This window comes from Dromaius novaehollandiae, chromosome 1 (genome assembly GCF_036370855.1).
Source record: "Dromaius novaehollandiae isolate bDroNov1 chromosome 1, bDroNov1.hap1, whole genome shotgun sequence".
Taxonomy (NCBI): Eukaryota; Metazoa; Chordata; class Aves; order Casuariiformes; family Dromaiidae; genus Dromaius; species Dromaius novaehollandiae.
The window spans coordinates 87,840,244-87,862,436 of record NC_088098.1 but is presented as its reverse complement, the minus strand read 5'-3'; the positions used below and the strand labels follow the sequence as shown (position 1 = coordinate 87,862,436).

Here is a 22,193-nt window from a genome sequence, read left to right as displayed (position 1 = left end):
AGCAAGTCTGCCAGGCAATGGTGCCCTTCTCAGCTGCTTGAAAAAGGCAAGGCTCAGCTGGGGAAGAGCCTGAGGCTCTCCTCGTTCCACCTGCAAACCACACTCTGTCTAGCTGCAGGGTCTCCCAGGTGCTTGCACAGATGTTGGAACTACAATCTCACTTTCTCCCAAGCTCATTGGTCTTGTCACTGCCTTGTGAGCTTGCAGCCATCATGGGAAGTGCCACAGACCTAAGTGTACGATGAAAACCACCCAGAAGAGTTATCGCAGGGTTTAGGAGTTAAAGCTGTGCAGCAGCCGCAAAGCGGAGGTGGCAGCTGAGAGCAGCTGCCCCAGCAGTCCCCTGGCTGGTCCTACATCCGCGGCTGGGCAAGGAGCTCCACGGCCCCTTGGCCCAGGGGCTCAAGGTGCATCCTCCTCTTGGGGACTACCTGTGGGTGACCTCGGCTTGGGCCACTCTGGTTAGCCCAGCACAGCCCAGCTTGGCACCATACTGGGCCTGGGTCCAGAGCTGCAGTAAGCTGTGTGAGCCCTGATCCTTAACCAGCATTTTAGGGGAAAACTCATCTCTCCTTAGAGGCTCATAAAGGGACCACGGGAAAACGCTGGAGGACAGCCAGGGCTGCTGGGATGCGGTGGCCGGTGGTCCCTGCCCTGGCAGGGCGCCCTGCGGGGGGGGGGAGGGCTCTCTCCTCGCCGTGGCTGCCCTGAGGGAGCGGGGCCGGAGCCGGAGCCGGGCAGAGAGAGCCCGGGGCGAGCCCCCCCACCGCTCCCCCAGGCGACGGTGCTGCGCCGGCCGTGTGCCGCGAGCCCCCGCCGGGGCCCCGCGGAGCGCCGCTCCCGCGCGGCCGCCGGGGGCCGCTGTTGGCCGCGGCGAGCGCGGACTGCGCGGCGGGGCCGTGGCGGAGGCCCGGGCTAGGCAGCGGCAGGCCACCGCCAGCCGGGGCGGCACGCAGGCCTCGGGGCAACCTCCTTCCGCGCCGTCTGCGCGCCCGGGCCGCTGCCCGCCCCGTCCCGGCGCTGCGCCCGCGCCTCCTCCGCGCCCGCGGAGCGCTGCGGCACCGGGGAGCCCGGCGCCCGGCGGCGCCCGGGCTTTCCTGCTCTCCTGAGTTCCCGGGACGTCGGTGGCTGTAGCTGTTGCCGCTGGCCAGTGGTGTGTGCGGGCCGTCCTGCAAAAATGGGGATAAAAGAAGTCCGGCCTGCTTTGTCGTGCTGCTAGGCCGCAGAAAGGCAGGCATTTGGGGCTTTCTGAGATGTTTCCCTCGTTTTTTCTACCACCAAACACTGTGAGCGTGTGTGTGTGTGTGTGTGTGTGGTCACTGAGGGACATATATGTGCAATTCTATATGTTGTTTTGGATTTGGAAATTCTGCTGCTGTTTCAAGATTTTTTTTAAGCACATGAAAACAACCCACAATATTGGTCAAAACAATTTTTTTTCCTCCCAAATGTTCATTTGGTGAAAATGTTCCTCCCCCTTCAAAACTTTCAGCTAGTCCTGGGTAAGTCTGATTCAGTCTGTTTTAGCCTTGTTAGCACTCATTGGAGGGAAAAGAATAACAGGCTGTGACCCTGCTGGTATCCGTCTGAAGCTGGGACAGGCTGTTCCAGGTATCACACTGTGCTCTGGGTTTGGTCCTGTCATCTCAGTCCATTCCTGATGCAGTGGCAGGCTGCTCTATAGCTCAGTACTGTCTTTACTGCTCTTTCTCTGTTTTTCCAGAGTTAGGGAAGGTCTTTCATCCTCACTTTGTGGTGAAAAATTTGATTCTTCCCCTCCTCCCACCCCAGATGAAAGTACTTGCTTGTTCCTTTGTATTTTGGAGGTTGAAATGGAGAGTATCTCACTACCTGCACTTCAAATACTGCACTGTTTGGGAGACAGGAAGATTTTATAGCTAACATGGAAAAGTAGATCACCAGTCCCCTCGTCACTGTTTTGGGGGTTAAAGCAGGTGTACATCCAGATCTTTCAATTTATCCTCAGACAGAAATGGCAGCATAGCAGGTTCTTCACTGTACCGAGATATCACACTGTTTCTATTCACCGTATCTGGGAGCCTTGATAGGGCCACTATCCCACCACGCAAGGTGCTGTGCAAACCAAACAAAAATGATCCATGCTCAAAGATCTCTTACGGTATAAAGGCAGAGGCAGGAGATGTCATGGAAAAGTGGGAAAACACGAGGAAGCCCTGAGACAGTATTGATCACTAGGATGTGCAGCAGTTATCAGCGCAGCAGTTATCAGCACAGCAGTAGCCTGCCCGGCCTCTGCCAAGGTTCTGTTGGCAAGCTGGGGTACGCAATTTGTAGTCAAAAGAAGTGCAATTCTAAGAGTGGACGATACTGAAGAAGCATCAGGTATTGCCAGCTATCACCATACTATTAAGTCTTTGAATCAGAAGTCAGTAGGGATTTGGTGATGGTGGTGATGGTGGTTGGTTTCCTCTCTTTAACACTTCTCTGTGGAATGCTGAAAAATGCTTGGGGTACCAGATCAGCATCTGAACCACAAAATCATAGAATCATAAAATAATTTAGGTTGGAAGGATCTCTGGAGGACATCTGGTTCAGCTCCCAGAGATTTGGGAGTTTCTAATCGTTCAGATAAGCAACCATTTCCAAAAGTGACTGGTGTGTCTGTCGTGCTGGAAATCAAAAGACTTGAAATCCTGAAGTATTTATGCATTTTTGAAAATATCCTGTCTGACCAATATAGAATAAGCATTCTGCGCCCATTTGCCATCCTCTCTGACCTTTTGCCATTATTTTCATTTGTTCAGTCTTACTTGATGAGAAGACATTTGTTTAATGTTTGCATCTGCAAACGACACGAAGTGCAGGGGAGCAGTGAATAGCATCCTTTACCCCTGACATATTCAGCAGGAACCCTAATTCAAGAATCATTTCGGTAGGCCATAGAGAGTCATTTGTACTTGTTGAAAAGGCTCTGGTGAACTTTATTCCAGTTTAATTTTTCTTTCTTGAATACTTTTGCTTCATGCAGTTTGTTGTATCTATTGTTTTAAATACATGCTTCAAAGTGGTGCCATTTTGTAAGAATCAATATTTTGATGAGATGGACACCATCATACCCTAGGTCTTTCAGATTTTTTTTTGTTTGCTTTATGCATACTTGTTAATTAGAAGCTATAAACCAAGATAAGGTCAGTGTCTCATTTCACTGGGAGTCAACACATGCATGTTCTGTTCTTTATGACCACATGATAGAATAACTAATAAGGCTGACAAAGGCAAAAATGCAGAAGCAGAAGTTCCATCCAACACTGCTTCTTTCTGGCAAGTATGAAAAATAACACTAAAACAGTAAGCAAACAACCAAAATACCCTCCAGAATCCAAAGAGATCAGATTTGACTAGAATTCTCAAAAATGAAATAAAATTAATGCTAGCTGAAAATCATTTAAGTCCAAAAGGGCAAAACCCAGCTTCATGCACTGGGCACACCATTGGCAATATAAAAAATTAAGTAAAAACTTCAGAAACCAAGACTGGGGAACTTTACTGCTGTTTGTAGCATGGCTAGCAGCCCCTTTAGCTGTCTGATGAGATCCATTAAGAGATCAGGTTTTCTGTTATTTATAATTTTGTCAAAATATTTGAGTTAAAATTTTCTCTGCTGGAGATAGAATATTTATAAAATGTTCCAGGTAAAAATAGTTTAGCTATTTTCCGGAATGAAACTAAAAGAAAAGATAATGTTTTCTCTCTTTTTTTTTCCCCTGTGATTGAAGAAGCTCCGTGTTTTTTTGGGGGGGTCCTTTAAATTTGGCAGGGGGGGCAGCCTCTTTCAAAGTTGTGCCATTTCCCACCTGAACACTCATTCCTACTTGGTAAACTTGCCAGGCTTTGAAAGATCTCTCTCCATCTCAGCTCTGGAGAGTTTGGGGCCTCTCTAAAAGTGCTAGGAGCAGAACTGTGCTCCGGGGCAACCTGTGCAGGGATGGTGCACATGCCTCCCAGAGGTCTTCTGCGTCATCACACTCAGGCACTGGTGTCCAAGGAGTCTGTCTTTCCTTGGTGGTTTCATTGATGCTTCTGACATCCTGGACTCTATCAGCAAGAGTGCAGTGAACAGGTTGAAGGAAGCAATCATTGCCCACTGTGCAGTGCTTAGGAGGCCACATCTGGAGCACTGCTGTGCAGTGTTGGGTCTACAAGTACAAGAGAGACATCAGCGACTTGCAGGCAGTCCCACAGGGGGTCAATAAGGTGGCTGGGGATTGGAGCACTTGGCCTATGAGGAGAGGCTGAGGGAGCTGGGTTTGTTCAACCTGGAGAAGAGAAGGCCGAGGGGATCTAATTGGGAGGGAGGGTGTACAGAAGGCAGAGCCAGACTCCTCTCAAAGGGGCACAGAGAAAGCACAAGAGGCAACCATGACTTGCAACAAGGGAAATTTGTATTAGACATAAGGGAAAAACTCTCCCCTGGAAGTGGTTTGCACTGGCACAGGTGCCCAGAGGGGCTGGGCAATCTCCATCCTTGAAGATACTCAGGACTCATGGCCCTGAGCAACCTGATCCAGCTTTGGCATTAGTTCAGGGCTCTGAGTGCATCCTACCCCCTCCTGGGCCTGGAGCTGTGTGAGTGTGGAACCAAGTTAGAGATAGTGCAGCTGAGGGCTGCCCCTTCCCTCTGGTGACTTTGGGAGGAGCTTCCAGAAAGCTCTGTTGGGGGCCTTATTCAGGGCTGACCCCGCCTTGTCCCTGGGAGCTGCTTTTAAGTTTGGTCTCTTGTTCTTAGTTCCCTCTAGCTGTACTGAGGCTGCATTACAGCCCTGCCTGTACCTGGCTATGTATCACATTGATCCAGACCCTGATCCAGACCTGTGGGCAGACTTCCTGGCTTGACCAGAGGCCGCCTTGTCACCATGGACTTGTCTGGTGACTACTGGACTCTGGCTTACTCTGGTTACTGTCTACAGACCTGATCCTGATGCTGACTTGCAGACTTGACCAAGTCTGAACTTGGAGCTGCCTTGTCACCATGGACTTGTCTGAACATCTGGATTCTTAGCTGAACCTGGCTACCGTCAACATGCCTGTTCTGCTCACCTTGCTCAAGTACTTTGGGATGGGGCCCTTACTGGTGAGGCTGCTTCCTTTGCCTGTGCTGCTATCATGTTTGGCTCCCAACTCCCCTTCCTTTAGGGAACAGCCAGCCCTTGCTGCTCCCTGACAGTCTGCTGTGAACGGCTCCAGAGGCCCCTTCCCACCCAAATATTTCTGTGAATCCGTGAAGAATCTGTGGAAGGGAGACAGGACCAGAGGAAAAGGGACAAGGAAAAGCGTCTAAGGAGGAGGAAGGTGGAGGCAGCTACGGAAATGGGCAGTAGTGCATCTGCTGTAACATCACTCCTCTACCCCATAAGTTCCAGAATGAAAGAGTAACATCATGCCCCAACAAAAGGTATGCACTCAGGTTTGTTTCCTTTCCAGCTGCATTATTTCACAGGCGATTCATGTTCATGTCACAGTCTTGAATTTTCAAAACAGAAATACCTATTCTCCCTCAAGCCTTCCTCCATCTCTCTCACTGCATCTCTCAGACACCATTAAATGTCTTTCATCTGCTGACTTAGTTCAACACTAGTTTGTTGGTGATTCATGTGCTGAGAAACGGGGACGTAGGTGGCCTCCCTAGAACATATGTCTCCCAAAACAGCCTGTGGCACAAAGATCTCTTGGTGGAGAGGTTCACCATCTAGCTGCTTGCATCTATAGTGGTCCGTTAAAGCAGGACAGGTCTTCAAGGGAGACTGGAAAGGTGGATTTGAATCCCTGTATCTCCTAAACTGTATTGTAACACAAAAATATCATGCATTGCCATCGCTTTTTTCCCACAGGAGTCACAGGGTGAGGGCTTGAAATGTGATTCTTTGCTATAGAGACTTGGACTTTACTCTGCACAACATTTCTAGATGCTTTCCTTTAACATTTAAAAAATTCATATATACTGTAATGGATCCACTTCAGGATAACCTAGTATTGCTTTTTGGAATCCTGCTGGAAGCCAAAGAAAGGTTCTGTTGTAGTACTGGTAGAAAGGTGAGCCTTGGACATTGGCAGCAGTGGATAACTGGTTTGTGGCGTTGCCTGTGTATAGTTGTCTCTCTCACTTCTGGGGAGATTTACAGGGCTTTAGTCTACAGTGCAGGCTGAAAAGCATGTACAAACAGTGCAAGCAAATATATTTCACCACAGCCTCATTCTGTAATATCATTTCTCTCTGGGAATGAAAAGCACCCAGTGGCTAAGTGACAAGAAAAACTGCAAAGCACTAATGTCTATATAATCTTCAGAAGTGGCATTAGTTGGTATCCCTCTGTTTCTGTGGCCATTATGAATTCTGGGTGTATTTTCAAGAATGCAAGTGTTTCTTTTGCCTTAGGTAAATGTATACTCCATTGTGCTGCATGTGTGTCTGTATGTGCAGCTGCACAAGTACATTTGACATACTGCCAAAACATTGCTTTGCTAAGGTCTGTGACTTACTATACATTTAGGAACCTATTTTCTGTAAGAGTACTAAACACTCAGCTGTTCCCTTGACCTCAGCAAGGGCTGCTAGATGCTTCAACACTTTTTGAAGATTAAATCACTTAATTGGTGCCCGAAACTGGACTTAGGACTCAAACTGAAGCAACAGTTAAAAAAGTCAAAGTTAAAAAAAATAAAGTTTTCCTCAGTTTTTACTACTAAATTTACTCTGTCAGCAATGAGTACCATAACTGTGTTCTAATTATTCCAACAACCGTTTCACCTTCTAGTTACTTGTGCAGCAAGGAGGTGCTCACACAGGATGCACTTGCTATAGGAATCAATGCTGACCAGAACTAGACACATTAGGTTTGTTTCAAGCACTTGTTTCCCACTGTATGTCTTCTGTACCAGAAGATTTAGGTGGGACCATGTCACCAGCATATTTATTCAAAACAACCTTTCATCCTTCCTCTTTGTCTCACCAAGTTCACCCACATACAGCCTGCTGTGCTCTCTCCCTCAAACAGTTTGCTATTTTACCCTGACCTGTTTCCCACCATCTTATTTTAACTATTGAATGGGCCACTCTGCAACTCAGCAATGACATGACCTTTCTGTGGTTATGTTTCTGAGTCCTCAATAGGGGCATTCAGGAATAGTGTAGTAGGAAGTGATGGCAAAGATTCACTGAGATGGATAAAATTGTCAGCTGGAAACTGTTTCACTTTTGAGGAAGTATAGACTTGGTGGGACTTATCTTCCATAACCTGATTCTTTGGCATCCCTATATCTGAGTCCCAGGCTTGTCCCCGCTGCAGTTTCTTAAAGGTGTTTCGGAAACCCTCAGTGCTAAAGTAGTAGATCAGGGGGTCCAGCGTGCAGTTCATGCTGGCCAACAGCATCGTCACAATTAGCACTTGGCGCACAGAGGCTTGTGTTTGTTTCTCAACCTTCAGTATGTGGGCTTTTATCATCCCATAAACTGCCAGGGTAGTGTTGTAGGGCACAAAGCAGATGATGAAGATGACCAGATTGACCAAGAGGAGACGGATGGTCTTCTGCTGTCGCAGGGTCCTTGTCTGGCTGGCCTGGCAGAGCTCCCAAAAGATCCGAATCGAGCAGTACATCACAGAGCTCAGAGGCAGGAGAAAACCCAGGATTTCAGCCAGGACAACTAGAGGGAAGAGGTTGTTCTGCCACATGTTGTCACTGAAGCTTTCAAAGCACAGATGAATGGTCTGGTTTTGTGTCATACAGTGGTTTTGCTTGTGGACCATGGCTGTGGGGATGGAGCCCATGAGGATCATAATCCAGACAATCAGGCAAAGGACCTTGGCCACTTTGGGGCGCCGCAGATGCCGCCAGCGGAGCGGGTGGACAATGGCAATGTAGCGGTCCAGGTTGATGCACATGAGGAAGAGGCAGCTACCATACATGTTGATCTGGAAGACAGAGCCAGAGACCTGGCACAGAAAGTCATCAAAGGGCCAGTGGTGGTTGGAATAGTAGTAGAGTCGCAGTGGCAGAGGAAGTGTGAAGATGAGGTCACTCATGGCCAGGTTGAACATGTAGATCATCACCACAGACTTCAGACGCAGGCAGCGCATGAAGATCCAGAGGGCCATCACATTGAGCATCAAACCCGTAATGAAGATCAGGATGTAGCCAGGCAGAAGGAGGTGGTGGCTGAAGCGGTAATCCTTGCAAGGCTGAGACACATTGGCAGGTAACATGCTCAGCAGGGAACAGGAGAGGGTCTCAGTGAGATGGCTGAGACTGCTGGTAGGCTAAGGAGGTGCAAAGAAAAGAACTGAGACAAGTCATTCCCCTCTAGGAAGCGATGAGCAGGTCACTCCCTTCATCCGCAAGCTGATGGGCTTGTCTGTCTCTTGGCTGGTGCCGCCTTGACTTGCTGGTCCGTGGTTATCTGATTGGGATGGTAAAGTAGTCACCTCTAGCTCAGCAATAATTTCCAGCGATTATGGGGATGCTGACATGATGGAGGGTCATTGCTGATTGTTGAAAGTCAGCACAGTTCCTGGTAAGAGTGGAAGACCAAGAAAGAATAGTTTAATTTAGAGGGGTAAATTTCTTGAAAGGTCAAAATTCCAGCTTGGTGGCTTCTGCTGCAAGAACACATGAAGAAAGAAAAGAGACAAAGAAAAATGTGCAGCAGAAGAGTGAGTGATGAAATGGCAGAAGAAGCAAAAATGCAGAGGATGTAACTGCTGTAAGGAATCATTTACTGTTCAGCCTCAGAAAATTTATTCTGTTTTGATCATTGGTGTGACACAGGCATATAAAAAACTGATAGCACAAGAGCACACAGGGAAAATAGTCAAGGCACCTCCAGAAAAAAGAAAAAGAGAGAGAGTAAGAGAGGGAAAAATGCTGACTGGAAAGAAACTTAGAACAGAGCAAAAACTGTGTGATACTGTTTAATATCAGAGAAACAGGACTTTGTACGTGCATTGTAGATAAAGAGGATTACACTACAGGTAAGCTTGACTCCACCCTAGCTTCTCTTCCTAGGTGAAATAACCCACAGAAACCTGAGTCCCAGCTAAGGGCTTGATCAGAATGGATAAACTTCAATGGATAGATGCACCTTACCCATGTTTCTAGGGCCAAGAGTTCAAACAGGACCAGGGCAGCAGATGCATCTCAGTTTCTTCCTCAGGATTTGTAATAGACAGAATAACAGGGTTGATGTGATGGTAGAAATGACTGTGCTGCAATGTAATTAAGAAATTCCAGCTAAGCACAAGTAAAGAGAGAGGATTTATGTTACAGCAGCTGGAGTTCCTTAAGTTGCTTACATTCACACAGTTACTTCTCTAGCTCTTTTGGTGTGCTTTCTTGCACCAGACTGGTAGTACCTATAGAGGTGTGTGTCCTTAGATCATTTTCCTGCTTATGACACTAGAAAGCATGAGACAGCCCTGTTCTTTTACCAACACAGAGCAGAACACCCAGGTAAGCCGTTACACACAGTAACGGAGGAAGGACCATGGGATTCATGTGGGCAAACATACCTGTGACTCCTAGGCAGTGTGAGATTGGTAACCATTCTATATACTAATAGTAGCACTACTCTGCTAAACATTGACCAGCTGGAGTGGGTCCAGTGGAAGGCCACCAAGATGCTCAGGGGGCTGGAGAACTTGCCCTATAAGGAGAGGCTGAGGGAAATGGGCTTGTGCAGCCTGGAGAAGAGTAAGTTTTGGGAGACCTAACATCAGCCTTCCCATACCTGCAAGGAGGTTGCTGGAGGAGGACAGAGCTATGATGCTCACAGTGGTGCGTGGCAGGAGGACAAGGGACAATAGGCATACACTGGAAAAAGAGACATTCAGACCGAATATAGCAAAAAACTTTTTCACCATGAGGACACTCAGGCAGTGCAACAGGTTGGCCAGAGAGGACATGTGGTCTTCTTCCTTGGAAGTTTTCAAGACCAGATTGCATAAAGCCATGAGAACCTAGTCTGATCTGATAGCTGACCCTGCTCTGGGAGGAAGGTTGAACAAGATACCTCCTGAGGTCCCTTCCGACCTGAATTATCCTATGAACCTAAAACTAGTCTGGTCTAAAAGCTGTCACAGTGGAGCAAGGGTTAGTAAGCATGTTTGTAGGGGTTAGATAGGGACTTCCTGATAGACCTTATGTAGAGCGTGAATTACCTCAAAAGGAAAGTAGAAGTTTTTCTGTCTGGAGGAAAATTTTATATAAAGTGCAACTTACTGTAAGAGGATGCCACCCAGCAACTTAGGCCAAAAAAAACCCACATTAAATTTTCTTTAAAAATAAGAAAAAATTTTAGGCATGGCTTGATAGGCATGCCAGACCTGGATGGCACTGTGGGGCAATGCACAGGCTTAGAGGGAGGATCTATTAAAGGTGCAGATCTTTTATTCTGATGAATATATGTTAGATAATAAAAGTGGAACTCTAATATGAGAGAGCAGGGATAAAAAGAAGACAGCTCTCTATTTGCCCATCCTTTTTTGTTGTTGGGCAGGTCTGCCACCATGCCAGGTTTCTTAGAGAAACTTCTACTGGTCTGTCAAACTACATCTGAGCGGCTGTCATCCATCTTTGCAGAGGCTGATGGAAAACTTTGTGTGAACACTTGCTTAAGTAAAGTATAACATAACCCAGGAAGACAAGACAAATATACAAGAATATTATTGCTTGTAAGTGAAGTGATTAGCTGCCTCAGAAAATATTGAGGGAGACATGCCAGATTGTGCTAGTGCTAAAACCTTGCAATAACTCCCTACTGAACAGACTGGAGAGCACCTTTGTCTTGACTGAAAAACAATAAGACTGAGGACCTGCGACAGAGCATCTGTAACTTACCTGATGACCTGCAGTAACATATGTGCTCAGACCAGCCAGGTGTCAGGTGAAGGTGACTTGACTCCATAGACAAGCTATTTTTGTCAAGAGGTATTCAATAAACACTGCTAGAGAACACAAGTATGTAAGCATGGCCCATACTGTGTCAGATCAGTGGTCTATCTATCTGAAATGTTTGCTGTCTGAAATTATGGCCAGTAGTGGATGATGAAGAGACAATATAAGGACAGTGCAATTATGTAATGATGCTCCCCCAAATTCTCTTTCTGCTTCCAACAAATTGTAGCCCAGCCAGGGACTTCCTGAGCCAGAGGTGACATAGTTATACTTAATAGTCCTCAGTGGATTTTCTTGCATGATTTTTTTCTAGCTGCTTTTTGATTCCCTGTAAAATTTATCATCTACAACATCCAGTGCTAAGGAGTGCCATGGAGTTTCACAACTTAGCTGCATCTCATGCAAAGAACCACCTCTTTATACTCTTTTTGAATCTGCCACCTGCTAGATTCAGCTCCTAGTTTTAGTACTGGAAGAGACAGAGAAAAACTGATCCCTATTCACCTTCTTCTTATCACTCATGATTTTATAGATTTCCACCATATTCCCCATCAGACACCTTCTTTTTTTGAGGCTGATGGTTCTAGTCTTCTTAGTTGTTCCTCATAGAGGAGCCATTTTGTACTTTTGATTATCCTTGTCGGTCTTCTCAGAACCTTTCCAGTTCTGCTACAGCCTTTGTGAGCCCTGGGGTGGAGTGCTGAAATGCACACAGTATTCAAGATGTGGATGCACAGAGCTGAGGATGAGGATCTCATTAGCGAGCGGTAATGGTCAGTTCAGATTGTTTTTTGTCATCACTTAGGCAGAATTTCAGCTGTCATTTTAACACCAGACACTCACTCTCCTAATAATCTCTGCAGTTCTTCACAGCCAACTCTCATCTTTTCTACTTTGAACAATTTTACGTCTCCAGCAGCTTTGTTATTTCATTATTCATCCTCTTTCCCAGGTCCCTTATGAATAAGTCGAACAGCCGAAGACCCAGAATAGGTGTCTTGGAACTCTACTGAGAAAATGGACCATTTAGTCTCATTCTCTGTCCTATCTTCTAAGCAAATTTTATCCATGTAGGGACCTTTTATCTTAATTTCTTTAAGCATCATTCATGAGGGGCCTTTTGAAAGCCTTTTGGAAATTCACCTGGGCCCCTGTCTGTGTGCTTGTTGATTTCTTCAAAGAACTCCAGCAGGACTGCAAGACACATTATCCCTTTACAAAAGCCATGTTGACTCTTCCCCAGTACAGCAGCTCTGTCTGCATGCCTGCTAGTTTCTTCCTTTATTATATATACATACATATATATACACGTATGTAAAAATAATTGTCCAGCTCAGACATCAGGCTCACTGGTCTTAAATCCCCCCAATATCCATGGAGCCTTTTCTCAAATTGTGTCTGCTAGTCAGTCGTTAAAAGCAGTTTTAAGCAAGTGTTTGTATACCACAATCAGTCAGTGCTTTCCTTGAGCTGTTTTTGGAACTCTGGGGTAGAAGCCCTGTGGTTTTGGAGATTTGCTGTTTAGTTCATCTTGTTGCTCTATAACCTTTCCTTCCAACATTCTGATTAGAGACAGTCCTTTGATAGATTTCCCCATAAGGAGACTTTGTGCCATGGAAATCACCCAGACATTCCTGTTATGAAAAGTAGTACAAGAAATCTGTAGAGTTTTATCTCTACCATCACTTTTTATTTTTTCTGAGTGGTCTTGTCATACATATCAGCTCTTAAGCCTGATGGTTTTGGTGCCACTGAGACACCAAATAGCATAGTTCTAAATCTGAAGCAAAGATCATCGCCATGTGCTGTGGTATTATTAAATATAAGGTGATAGCCTGAACTTTGAAATAACAGATACTATGAGCAAGATAACTGAGGCCCAATATGGGATGCTTACATCCACCCTCTTTGGAAAGAGGAAGTTGTGGGAACAGAGTTATTCTCTGCAGGGCTCTGGAGGTACCGTTTTCACTGTTACTCATTGAAGAAGAAAGCTCTTGATGAAGCAGGCTGGGAACGGGGAGACAGAATATACAAGTGCTGAAACTGATTTAAGTATCCTTTTTAATTAATGTCCAAGAGCCACAGATGATATTCTTTGTGGTTGGCCTCTAAGAGAACCTCAGGTATTCATTGCTCTACACAAAAGTTGCTGAGAGGTCTTGTCATCGGCTGTACAAGGAAGCAGTGGTATCACAGCTTGAACTCTCAGTAGGGAAAAAGCAACCAAGTAGATATTTTGGTTTCTAGATTCCTCTACAGAAATCACCCTCCTCATGATGAGATGCTGCCTTGAAATCCTGAAGGAACTTTCTGTTTGATAATTGACCTTAAGTGACCCAGCAGGTGGAGGTGGTTTCTTTTTATCCCTCAGTGTAGATCAGTGTGAGCCCCTGAAGGCCTGTGGTCATTTGCCCAGACCTTTTTTCTAGTGAAGACAGAGAAGAGCAATTCACGCTAGAAACACTGCCTAGGCAGATACCTCTTCCTGTCACAGTTTCAGGCGGAAGGTGAATTTATTGCTAGTATTGTTGCTCTGGCAGGGCGGAAGGGGGTATGACAGGAACATGAGACATGCACACACACACGGTCGCACGCTCACTCACTCACTATAAGCAACTGCTGCAGCGGAAGAGGCACTGTAGAAACTAGAAGGGAGGAGGGGAAAACCCTGGCATCAGCTGCTGGTGAGGGAGGAAGGGCTGCTGGTGTGTGCAGGAGATGGGGGGGGCACAGGCATCAGCTGCTATTGCTGGGTGAGGGGAGAGGAGAATGTGATGCTGGAGCATGGCAGACAACCTGAAAAACAGCTGCAAAGAAGGTGCTGCCTTCCCTCCAAAATACACCCTCCCGTGGCCGCCCCCCCCCCCCCCCCCCCCGTTGGCCACAACCAGCCACATGCCTCCTCCCAGCACTCAGGAGGTGCCCACAGCTCTGCCTGGGGTGGGGGCTCCTGATGGCCTTAGACAGGGGTGTTCTGCCAGGTCCAGCACCAGCAGAAGACAAGCCAGAGGTCAGGCCCAAGGTCTGTCAAAGGCAGTCTAGGCAAGGTGGCCCCACAGGACATGCAAAACATGCATGGCTTTTGAATTTGTCTTTTACAGGGTGGGAAAACCTAACTATACTTGCTTACAGGGGCTGGAAGAGGCAGACAAGCCCTGAGATGTATGTCTGGTATCTCTCTGCCTGGCCCTCGGCATCTTCTCTCCCAACAGCATCCTACCTGAGTGACTGGAGTGAGGGGCACCCTGTCACCATCTGCTGGCACTGCCCAAATGATGAAGGAGCACAGCATAGTGGAACATAGGGTTGTCATGGAGCAGAGAGATAAGGTGAAAGGAGAGAGCTAGAGAAGTATTGACGAGCATGCCACAAGAGGGTAGCCAATGTTTCTGATGGTTACCTCATGTTTAAGCCCTGGGGCACTCCAGGGTTGCCCTGTGGATGCAGACAGAGAGCTCAGCATCAGGGTGGCAAGTGAGCAGAGCAGTGCAGATGAAGCCATAAACTGCGGAAGCTGACTTAGTAGATCTGAAGCCAAGAGGAAAAAACAAAGAATGTGCCAGACCTCAAAAAAGATCATATGGTTGCTTTAGAACTTACAAGTATATATTTTTTGTAAATGTGGGTGCTTTTTGCCTGCTGTAGGTGATATTTAAGCCCCACTTTTCACCTTTTTCCTAACTATGAGATTAGATTATTGTGATGATTAGACCCACAGAGATTTTTGAGACTTAGAATGTCTGCTTTTAATGAAAGATGTGTGACATTGGAGCTCAAGCCTCTGTCCTTAGCTCATGAGATCTGACCATACTGCTACTGCCTAGTCGCCAGAAGTATCACTCACTTTCATCTCCTATGGACCCCCATGGAAAAGGACATTTGTCTATTGTGGGCACCTTGGGAACTAAGCCGTGCACACAGACATTGCCTTTGGTATCACGGAAAACCTCCATTTGAATAAATCCTGAGACCTGCCTCACACCTCTCAGTTCGCTACATAACTAATGAGAAATGTAGAGGCATTCTCATTGCCCACTGGTCAGTTCTGGCAACACGTGCTCTGCAGCTTGCCAGGTTGGATGCCCTGTGCTCTCAAACCACCCAGCTCTCTAACTGCTTCCTGTTCGCTTACCTCTCTGCTGGCGAAGAGCTGGGGCTGCACGTGGGCTTGCTGTCTAATGCTTGCTGCCACTGTAGCGATTTCAATTTGAGCACCAAAACTGCAATCAGCTTGAATCAAAACAGAGCAGGCAGACTGTCTGGCTACTTGTTCATCCGAGTCACAGCTGCTCCCTACCGTACCACAGCCAGTCTCTGTCTGCCATGTTGCAGTTCATCTTCCCTCCTCTCTCACTTCCTGATGCAATACTGGCTGGCCACGAAGCATGAACTTTGCTATCTGAAGGTGATAAGCTAAAACACATCCTATGAAAGCAAACGTAATTGTGAAAGAAGCAACACCCAGGTGCATTTGTAACTGAAGAGATCTGCCATGGGTTGTAGTGTCAAATATTTGCTTGTCTTTGCTCCTGTGCTAACTCAAGCCAGGATCAGCGTGAGAAAATTAAAACATCCCCTTCCCCAAAATATTGCCAAACAGAAGAGATAGAATTGAAATATGGGAAGTGAGAGCAAAAGCAAGCACATAAAGACAATTTAATCACTAGCCAGCGCAAAGGCGCAGCGCCTTATCAGTCCCACGGGCTTGGGCTCTTTGGTGCAGAGCCACTGTGTGGGGCCCAGCTGTGCATTACAGGCACGAGGCAAGGGCACAGAAAGAATGGAGCACAGTGCCCACGGCAGACAAGGGCACGTTTATCACACATGTCAATCCCATTGTCAAAAGTTGCAGGAGGCACAGCACTAAAAAAGTGCAAGTGCTGAATTAGCAGGACGTCCGAGACCTGGCGCTGCCAGGTGTAACTGGGATGGGATCTGCGCTCTCTAGAGTCCATCCTGCACTCTGTTGCTTTCTGAACTCCTATTTCTGCTTTGTCGGTCCCAGCATACCTGGAAGGAGACAGAGGTCAAGGGGACACTCCTATCATCTTACTTTCCTAGGGACAGCTGCTTCAGAAGAAACTGCCATGACAACAGGCTCTTCTTTCTCTGCAGCCCTTGCCCAGCTCTTCCACGCACTGGATACTACTGCTTGTGTTTGACTTTCTCACTCCATGTGTCCCTTGTTCTGCCATCACTGCCTCCTCATTCAGGGAGTGACACACCAAGGGATATATGTCCCTGCTGCTCATAAATCCTTAGAGGATACAATAGCATCCAAAACACTGATCTCATCCTGTTTCATCCTAACGCCTGTCTTTTAGCAACCTGACCCCCTTTCTCACTTCCTAGTTGCTGGGATCTTTGTTCTCACAGCTTTTCTTGTCTTTTTAATTCCCATCAAGGCTCTGGTACTATTAAAGGCTTGCAAAGATATCAGGAGGGGTCCTTCCCCCTTTGCAAAAAGAGTCTTTAACACGCTCCATGGGAACCTTCCCCTCTGCTGCGGTTCCCCCTCCGTGCACATGCATGCACACACATGCTAAGCCTGGCAGTCCTGGCCTTACCATGTGTATCAGTAGAAATGAGCTTAGTCCATGCACAATCAAGTTCACTCACCTCACCGGGTCTTGGCACATCCACCTGCGAATTCCCGCTGCCCCTCCCAGGGGGGCACACAGCTTTGCCCCTGAGCTGCTTCTTGGAGGCTCGGCTCACTGGGAAGAACAGCACAGTCCCCTGTGTTTCCTCACTGCTGTCTGAGTCGGCAGCAGGTAAGACCAGATTACCGGGGTGTGTGCTGGAGGCTACACCCTGGTGCTACAGATCCCAACACGTCTGCCACCCCAGAGCACTGACTCCAAAAGGCAGGAGCAAGGACCAAGCAGAACTAAAGAAGCACAGAGGTGGAGAGATGAGCAGAGAAATGGAAAGCATGCTACAATGGAGGGGTTGGTCAAGTTTGAAAGGATGGCTGAGAAACCCAAACACTCTTCAAATCTCTTTGGGTAGGGAAATGTAGAAAAGTATAACGAAGGGGTTAACCCACATGTGGGGCATGTGGAAGATGTGGAAGACCTGTAACAAGGCCAGAGTAGCAGCATTTCCCTTTCTGAGTGATTCAGGCAGGAAAAGCAGAAACCTCCGGGCTGTGCACAGGAGTTACGCCTTCCAGAGACTTCAGGACAGCTGGAATTTCCCAGGTCTGATGGGGGAATGACAGTCGTTAATCTCAGAATATTTCACTCCTTGATTCTGATCACGCAACTCAAATTTTCCTAACGTCTTAGAGGTCCTTAGGAAAGGTCTACCCACAGAGAAGGGGGGCATGACCCCATTATGCCTTCTCAGGGTAAGGGAAAGGACAGTCCCTCCTGCCATGGGGGAAAAGGGGGGGTGAAGGGAGAGCTGCCAGGGAAAGAGTTAAGAGCCAAGAAGCAGCCAGGCTGCGCCTGTTTGCAGTAGCTATGTGGGCTGCAGGGTAGAAAAGAGGAATCTCCAGCCTGGGGGAGGTAGATGAGGGAGGATCATCAAGGACGGCAGCTGGGGATGAGGGAGGCAGCCGGTCTTCTCCTTTCTGCTTCCATGAACTGTCACTGCAAGGAAACTGGCTTCTCCAAAGGGCTTGGTGACAGAAAGCAATGATGAGCTGGGGGTCTAGTAACAGCTGCTTGATGCTTGATGCTTCCAGGTTTTTCTTGCATGGAAGAGTCTGTCTGCTACTGATTGGGTCTCAGGCTGCTTTTTGCTGATGAAGGAACTTGACTGCTGAGAAAGATCACTAGATCATCTGCTTACAGTACTACAGAGACCAGGTGTCAGACACTGATGCTATCCCCAGCCATGTGAGCTCCCTTGGACAGATGCTTGCCCTGGAGCCCTAGTTCAGAGCTCTCCCATGTTGCCCCAGGAGTTGTAGGGGACAGTGCTGGTGTGGACGACCTCCCAGGGCCAACCTGGCAGATTTCTCTGGGCCACCAGGAGTCTGATGCTGACAGGCACACCAGGGCAGCCCATGGTTTTTGTCCAGGGCTGGGGCTACCTGTTCTTTGCAGTGCTGGGCCGGAGCTGCTGTGAGAGCAACTGTCTGGCGTGAGAAGTCGGGGGTCAGACGACTGATGCACAGGGCCTGAAGGTGAAGTTTCACTGGGAACAGGATGGAGATGGTGTGGCTGTACATGGTACTGATTCCAGTGCAGCACGTCCTTGCTGTGACCTGGCTGTAAGTATGCTTTGGACTTATACCATCTGGATTGAAAAGTCACCTAGGGAGGTGCTGTCTCCCAGGAAAATAGACAGATCTGTGAGAAAAGGGTGGAGAAATAAACATGGGCAACACAAAGGCAACATATTAGAAGGAACACCTCTGGGAACAGCAGGGGAGAGGGACAGAAATTGATGAGGCTGAAGCCAGGAGAGAGCTCCAATTCTGCACAGAAAGGAGGCCGCACGATCTCCTCCCTGACTCATTTCTACTTTAAAATAATATTACAGAAGGCTAGTCACCTGCAGACACAGCTCTGGCTCTAGTCTGTCTGCAGCTGAGACTCTTCCCTGCCCCACAGGTATCTGGCCAAGCAGAGTTCCCTGCGTGGGGGCCTTCAAGACCCTGGTGGCTGCAAGGGTCTGACAGGGCTGGTAGAGGAGCAGGTACGCATTTGCCAGCGGCAGGTGGAAGCCATGGATGCGGTGAAGCATGGAGCGGAGCTGGCTGTCAAGGAGTGCCAGCATCAGTTTCACTCTCGCCGGTGGAATTGCTCCACCCTACAGGGCCTGCAGGTCTTCGGCAAAGTCACCATCCAAGGTCAGCAGGCAAGGGGGAGGTAGCACAGGCAGAGCTGGTTTGTGGCATGGTTCCCTTCAAAATGTGGCTGGGGTCCCCTTGGCACATCAGCTTTCCTGGGCTAATGTGTAACTGTCACACTGAGCCCAGCCCCAGCATGTACAGTATCTTCAGCCACATGCTAGCTTAGCTGTCAGTGCAGAGCAAACTTGGAACCAAATGCACATGCTGTAACAAAATAGAAACATTCTGTCTAAACCTCTTTATCATTCAGCTGGACTTGGCTTTTAGGTCCCATGTGGACCATTCAGGGTATCAGTTTTACAGACTGGTAGATCTCCCTGTGTCTGTCACTAGTCCAACCCCTAGGAGCAGCAGGTCAAATCAAACCTCTCGCTCCAACGTCACAATCCCTCTTTGCTCCAGGCCGGGAAAAAAGGATCTATCCATGCCCCAAAACAGCACTGCACAGATTTTACATGTGCTTGCATGGGAGGAGGCAAACAGGGAGCTAAGAGCAGCTTGTTCCCGCTGGTTGCTAGAGATAAGGTGGCAGGACTCTCCCTCACAAAATTCCCTGCACGGGAGGCCCAGTCCTGGGCTTGCTCACACCCAGGCTCCCCTTTCAGGGCTCTTGGGGCAGCACAGCAACTGACTTCTCTCTCTCAGTGGGAACACTGGGCCCAGGAATTCCAAGTGCCAGAGGGGAGGGTACTTGGCCAGAAATCCACCTGCCCTCTGCCCACGAGCAGAGTATCCTTGCTGGTTACAGACCTTGGGAGATGCAGCACCACCTAAACATCCTGAGAGAGGTTTTTCCTAAGCAGTTTCCATTTACGTTCCTCCTCCATGCATGCAGTTACAGCCCCCTCCAACACACCTCCCCCATGTATCCCATCAGTGCCTGCTCTCTCTCCACAAAGGAGTGCACCAAGCTCAACAGATGGGTGCCATTTCTCACCCTGCTGCAGGCACACGGGAGTCTGCTTTCATTCATGCCATCTCTGCCGCGGGAGTTGCCTTTGCTGTGACTCGGGCCTGCAGCCGTGGGGAGCTGGAGAAGTGTGGGTGTGACCGCAAGATCCGAGGAGTCAGCCCTGAAGGTGAAGGAGGGGATGACAGAGGACAAGCTCCACAGGGAACACTCTCACTGGGGGAAGACAGAGCTCACTTTTCCCAGAATACCTCCTGCTCCACTGCCCTTGGCCCTTCTGGAACTCCTCCCAGGACCTCTCCTTCTTCATTGCCTGGCCTCTTTCCCTCTGCAGGTTTCCAGTGGTCGGGCTGCTCTGATAACCTGTCTTATGGGATTGCATTTTCTCAAGCCTTCGTAGACAATCCTGAAAGGAGCCGTGGCATCTCCTCCAGCCGAGCTCTCATGAACCTGCACAATAATGAAGCTGGGAGGAAGGTAAGGGCAGGAACAAGGGCTGGTAGGCAAACCCTGCTTCTGGAGTTTCTCCCTGGTCAGGTGGAACTCAGTCCAGCCCCCTTTCCCAGAATAGCAGTTTGGGACAGCCACAGACTCCCAGAGCGGGTCTGTGTCCTGCTGCCTTTCCCTCAGAGCCCATCACTGCTCTGCCCCATGCTGGAGCCAGTTTCTTATATGCTCAGAGGTGTCTCCCAGTTTTCCTTACCTTCCTTAGGGCAGATTCCTTTTCCTCACAGAGCCCAGAAGTGAATTACCTTCCCTAGCCTTTTCTGAAAAGGGAACTCACTTTCCCATTCTGCACTGACATGCTTCCCTGTCCCACCAACCCCTCCTGAGCAAAGAGATCATTCTCTGTAGATGCGGCTGTCAGAACTGACCCCTTAACTTTCCTCTGGCTCAAAGGGGATCTATTCCCCCCATGTGTCAAAGCAAGCCTCCTTCTCTTTCACTGCTTCAGAGATTTCTCTTACAGACCAAAGCCAGACTTTTTTTCCACAGAGTGGGGCCCCTTCCATTTCATAATCCCTCGGTTTAGCCTAAAGAAACTTCCTTCTCTTCCCATTGGCTGGTCCTGCCCTCCAGCTGAGTGCTGGCATCTCTTTCTGATTCCTCACACAGGTCTTGTGGGAGGGTTGTGGAAAAACGGCTGGTGCTCTGGGGCCCACAGGTGTGGGAGGCATAGGGCAGGTGCAAAGAAAGGTGTCCAAGGTCTGGCTGGCAGCTGCCTTCCACCCCCCCCCCCCCCCCCAGGCTATCCTGTCCCACATGAAGGTGGAGTGCAAGTGTCATGGTGTGTCGGGCTCCTGCGAAGTGCGCACATGCTGGAAGGTAATGCCCCCCTTCCGTGAGGTGGGCAATGTCCTAAAGGAAAAGTTTGAGGGGGCAACGGAGGTTCACCCCAAGCGGGTCGGTTCCCGCAAGCTCCTGGTGCCCAAGAGCTCTCGCTTCAAGCCCTACACAGCTCATGACCTGGTCTACCTGTTGGCCAGCCCAGACTTCTGCGATTGGGACCCCCGACGTGGGGTCTTCGGCACATCTGGCCGCCAGTGCAACCGGACATCCCCAGCCATGGACGGCTGTGAGCTGCTGTGCTGTGGGAGGGGCTTCCACACAGCCCAGACTGAAGTGGTGGAGAGATGCAGCTGCAAGTTTCGCTGGTGCTGCTCAGTCAAATGCAAGCAATGCCGGCACCTGGTGGAAGTGCACAGCTGCCGCTGAGTGTGAGCGGGCTGGGGTGGTGGGAGGTTGACTGGGGACAGAGTGCTAGCACAGCAGAGAGAGACAAGCACATGGAGCAGCTGGTGAGAGGACAGCCCACAGAGAGGGCACATACTAGGGGAAGCAGGGAAAGGACTTCTGAGGAGATGTGGAGTGTTGCTGCCCTCCAGAGAGCAGCCTGTGGCTCTGGGGGTGTCCCACAACCTACTGTGTGTGGTTTGCCTTGCATGCTCTCTCCAACTTTATTGGGCTTTTTGTAGTTTGAATTCTTTTTCTGGATGGAGGGTTGGAGGAGGCAAGTCCAATAAAGTCTTAAACATTAGAAATAAAACACCTGCAATAGAAAGAGAATTGTGTACATGAAGCTCCTTCCTAGTGCATTGCATTTGGGATCTGGAAGGCACTTGGCTCTGCTCTCTCCAGTGGGCTGGAAGGGGATGAGGCTGTGCTGGAATCCTTGGGCTGAGCGCTCATTTGTCTGGGGCCACATGGGCTCCAGTAAGTGAGAAACACCAGGGAACTGAGCAGAGGGAACTGGGGAGCCACCACAGGTGAGAGAAGGGTCACTAAGGGATGAAATAGAGTGGCAGTGGCAGAGAGAAGGAGGAAATTAATTTTGCGGGTTGAATGAGCTCTTTATAAAACATGACTCAGCTTTAGGAATGCTTCCGATTGGTACAGCCCTGCAAAAGGGTAAAGACAAAAGATGGCTGGGGACTTGAGACAAGGACATGTGGGCCTGTGGCCCTAAATCCATTTCCCCAGGGCAGATGCCTTCTCCAGCACTCTGCAGTTCCTGTGCCTGGAGAAAATTTTCTCAGGAGAAGTTTT

At 48.7% G+C, this 22,193-nt stretch overlaps 2 protein-coding genes across 3 annotated transcripts; one reads left to right on the top strand and one right to left on the bottom strand.

Moving 5' to 3' along the window:
- Window positions 1-4,402: 4,402 nt before the first annotated feature.
- Window positions 4,403-16,684, bottom strand: LPAR5 (lysophosphatidic acid receptor 5). Of its 2 annotated transcripts, XM_026104881.2 has the most exons (4): window positions 16,549-16,684; window positions 15,062-15,939; window positions 14,330-14,457; window positions 4,403-8,545 (listed from the first exon to the last, which is right to left on the bottom strand). In XM_026104881.2, exon 4 carries the CDS (start codon window positions 8,238-8,240, stop codon window positions 7,128-7,130), a length of 1,113 nt encoding a protein of 370 aa, XP_025960666.1. In that variant the 5' UTR covers window positions 8,241-8,545; window positions 14,330-14,457; window positions 15,062-15,939; window positions 16,549-16,684; the 3' UTR covers window positions 4,403-7,127. The 2 variants fall into 2 exon arrangements, with proteins under 2 accessions (XP_025960666.1, XP_064361501.1); XM_064505431.1 differs by lacking the exons at window positions 14,330-14,457; window positions 15,062-15,939 and having other exon boundaries at window positions 16,549-16,680.
- Window positions 16,685-18,086: 1,402 nt separating this feature from the next.
- Window positions 18,087-21,362, top strand: LOC112985930 (protein Wnt-4-like). The gene is made up of 5 exons (XM_064500682.1): window positions 18,087-18,151; window positions 18,495-18,733; window positions 19,684-19,815; window positions 19,981-20,123; window positions 20,895-21,362. The coding sequence occupies exons 1-5, from the start codon at window positions 18,087-18,089 to the stop codon at window positions 21,360-21,362; spliced, it is 1,047 nt and encodes a 348-aa protein (XP_064356752.1).
- Window positions 21,363-22,193: the final 831 nt, after the last annotated feature.

Bases quoted from the DNA above. Each gene is read 5' to 3' on its own strand.
- LPAR5 (XM_026104881.2), bottom strand. From the start codon at position 8,240: ATGTTACCTGCCAATGTGTCTCAGCCTTGCAAGGATTACCGCTTCAGC.
- LOC112985930 (XM_064500682.1), top strand. From the start codon at position 18,087: ATGGAGATGGTGTGGCTGTACATGGTACTGATTCCAGTGCAGCACGTC. The intron at 18,152-18,494 runs GTAAGTATGCTT...CCTGCCCCACAG, and splicing joins GTCCTTGCTGTGACCTGGCT to GTATCTGGCCAAGCAGAGTT. The intron at 20,124-20,894 runs GTAAGGGCAGGA...CCCCCCCCCCAG, and splicing joins ATAATGAAGCTGGGAGGAAG to GCTATCCTGTCCCACATGAA.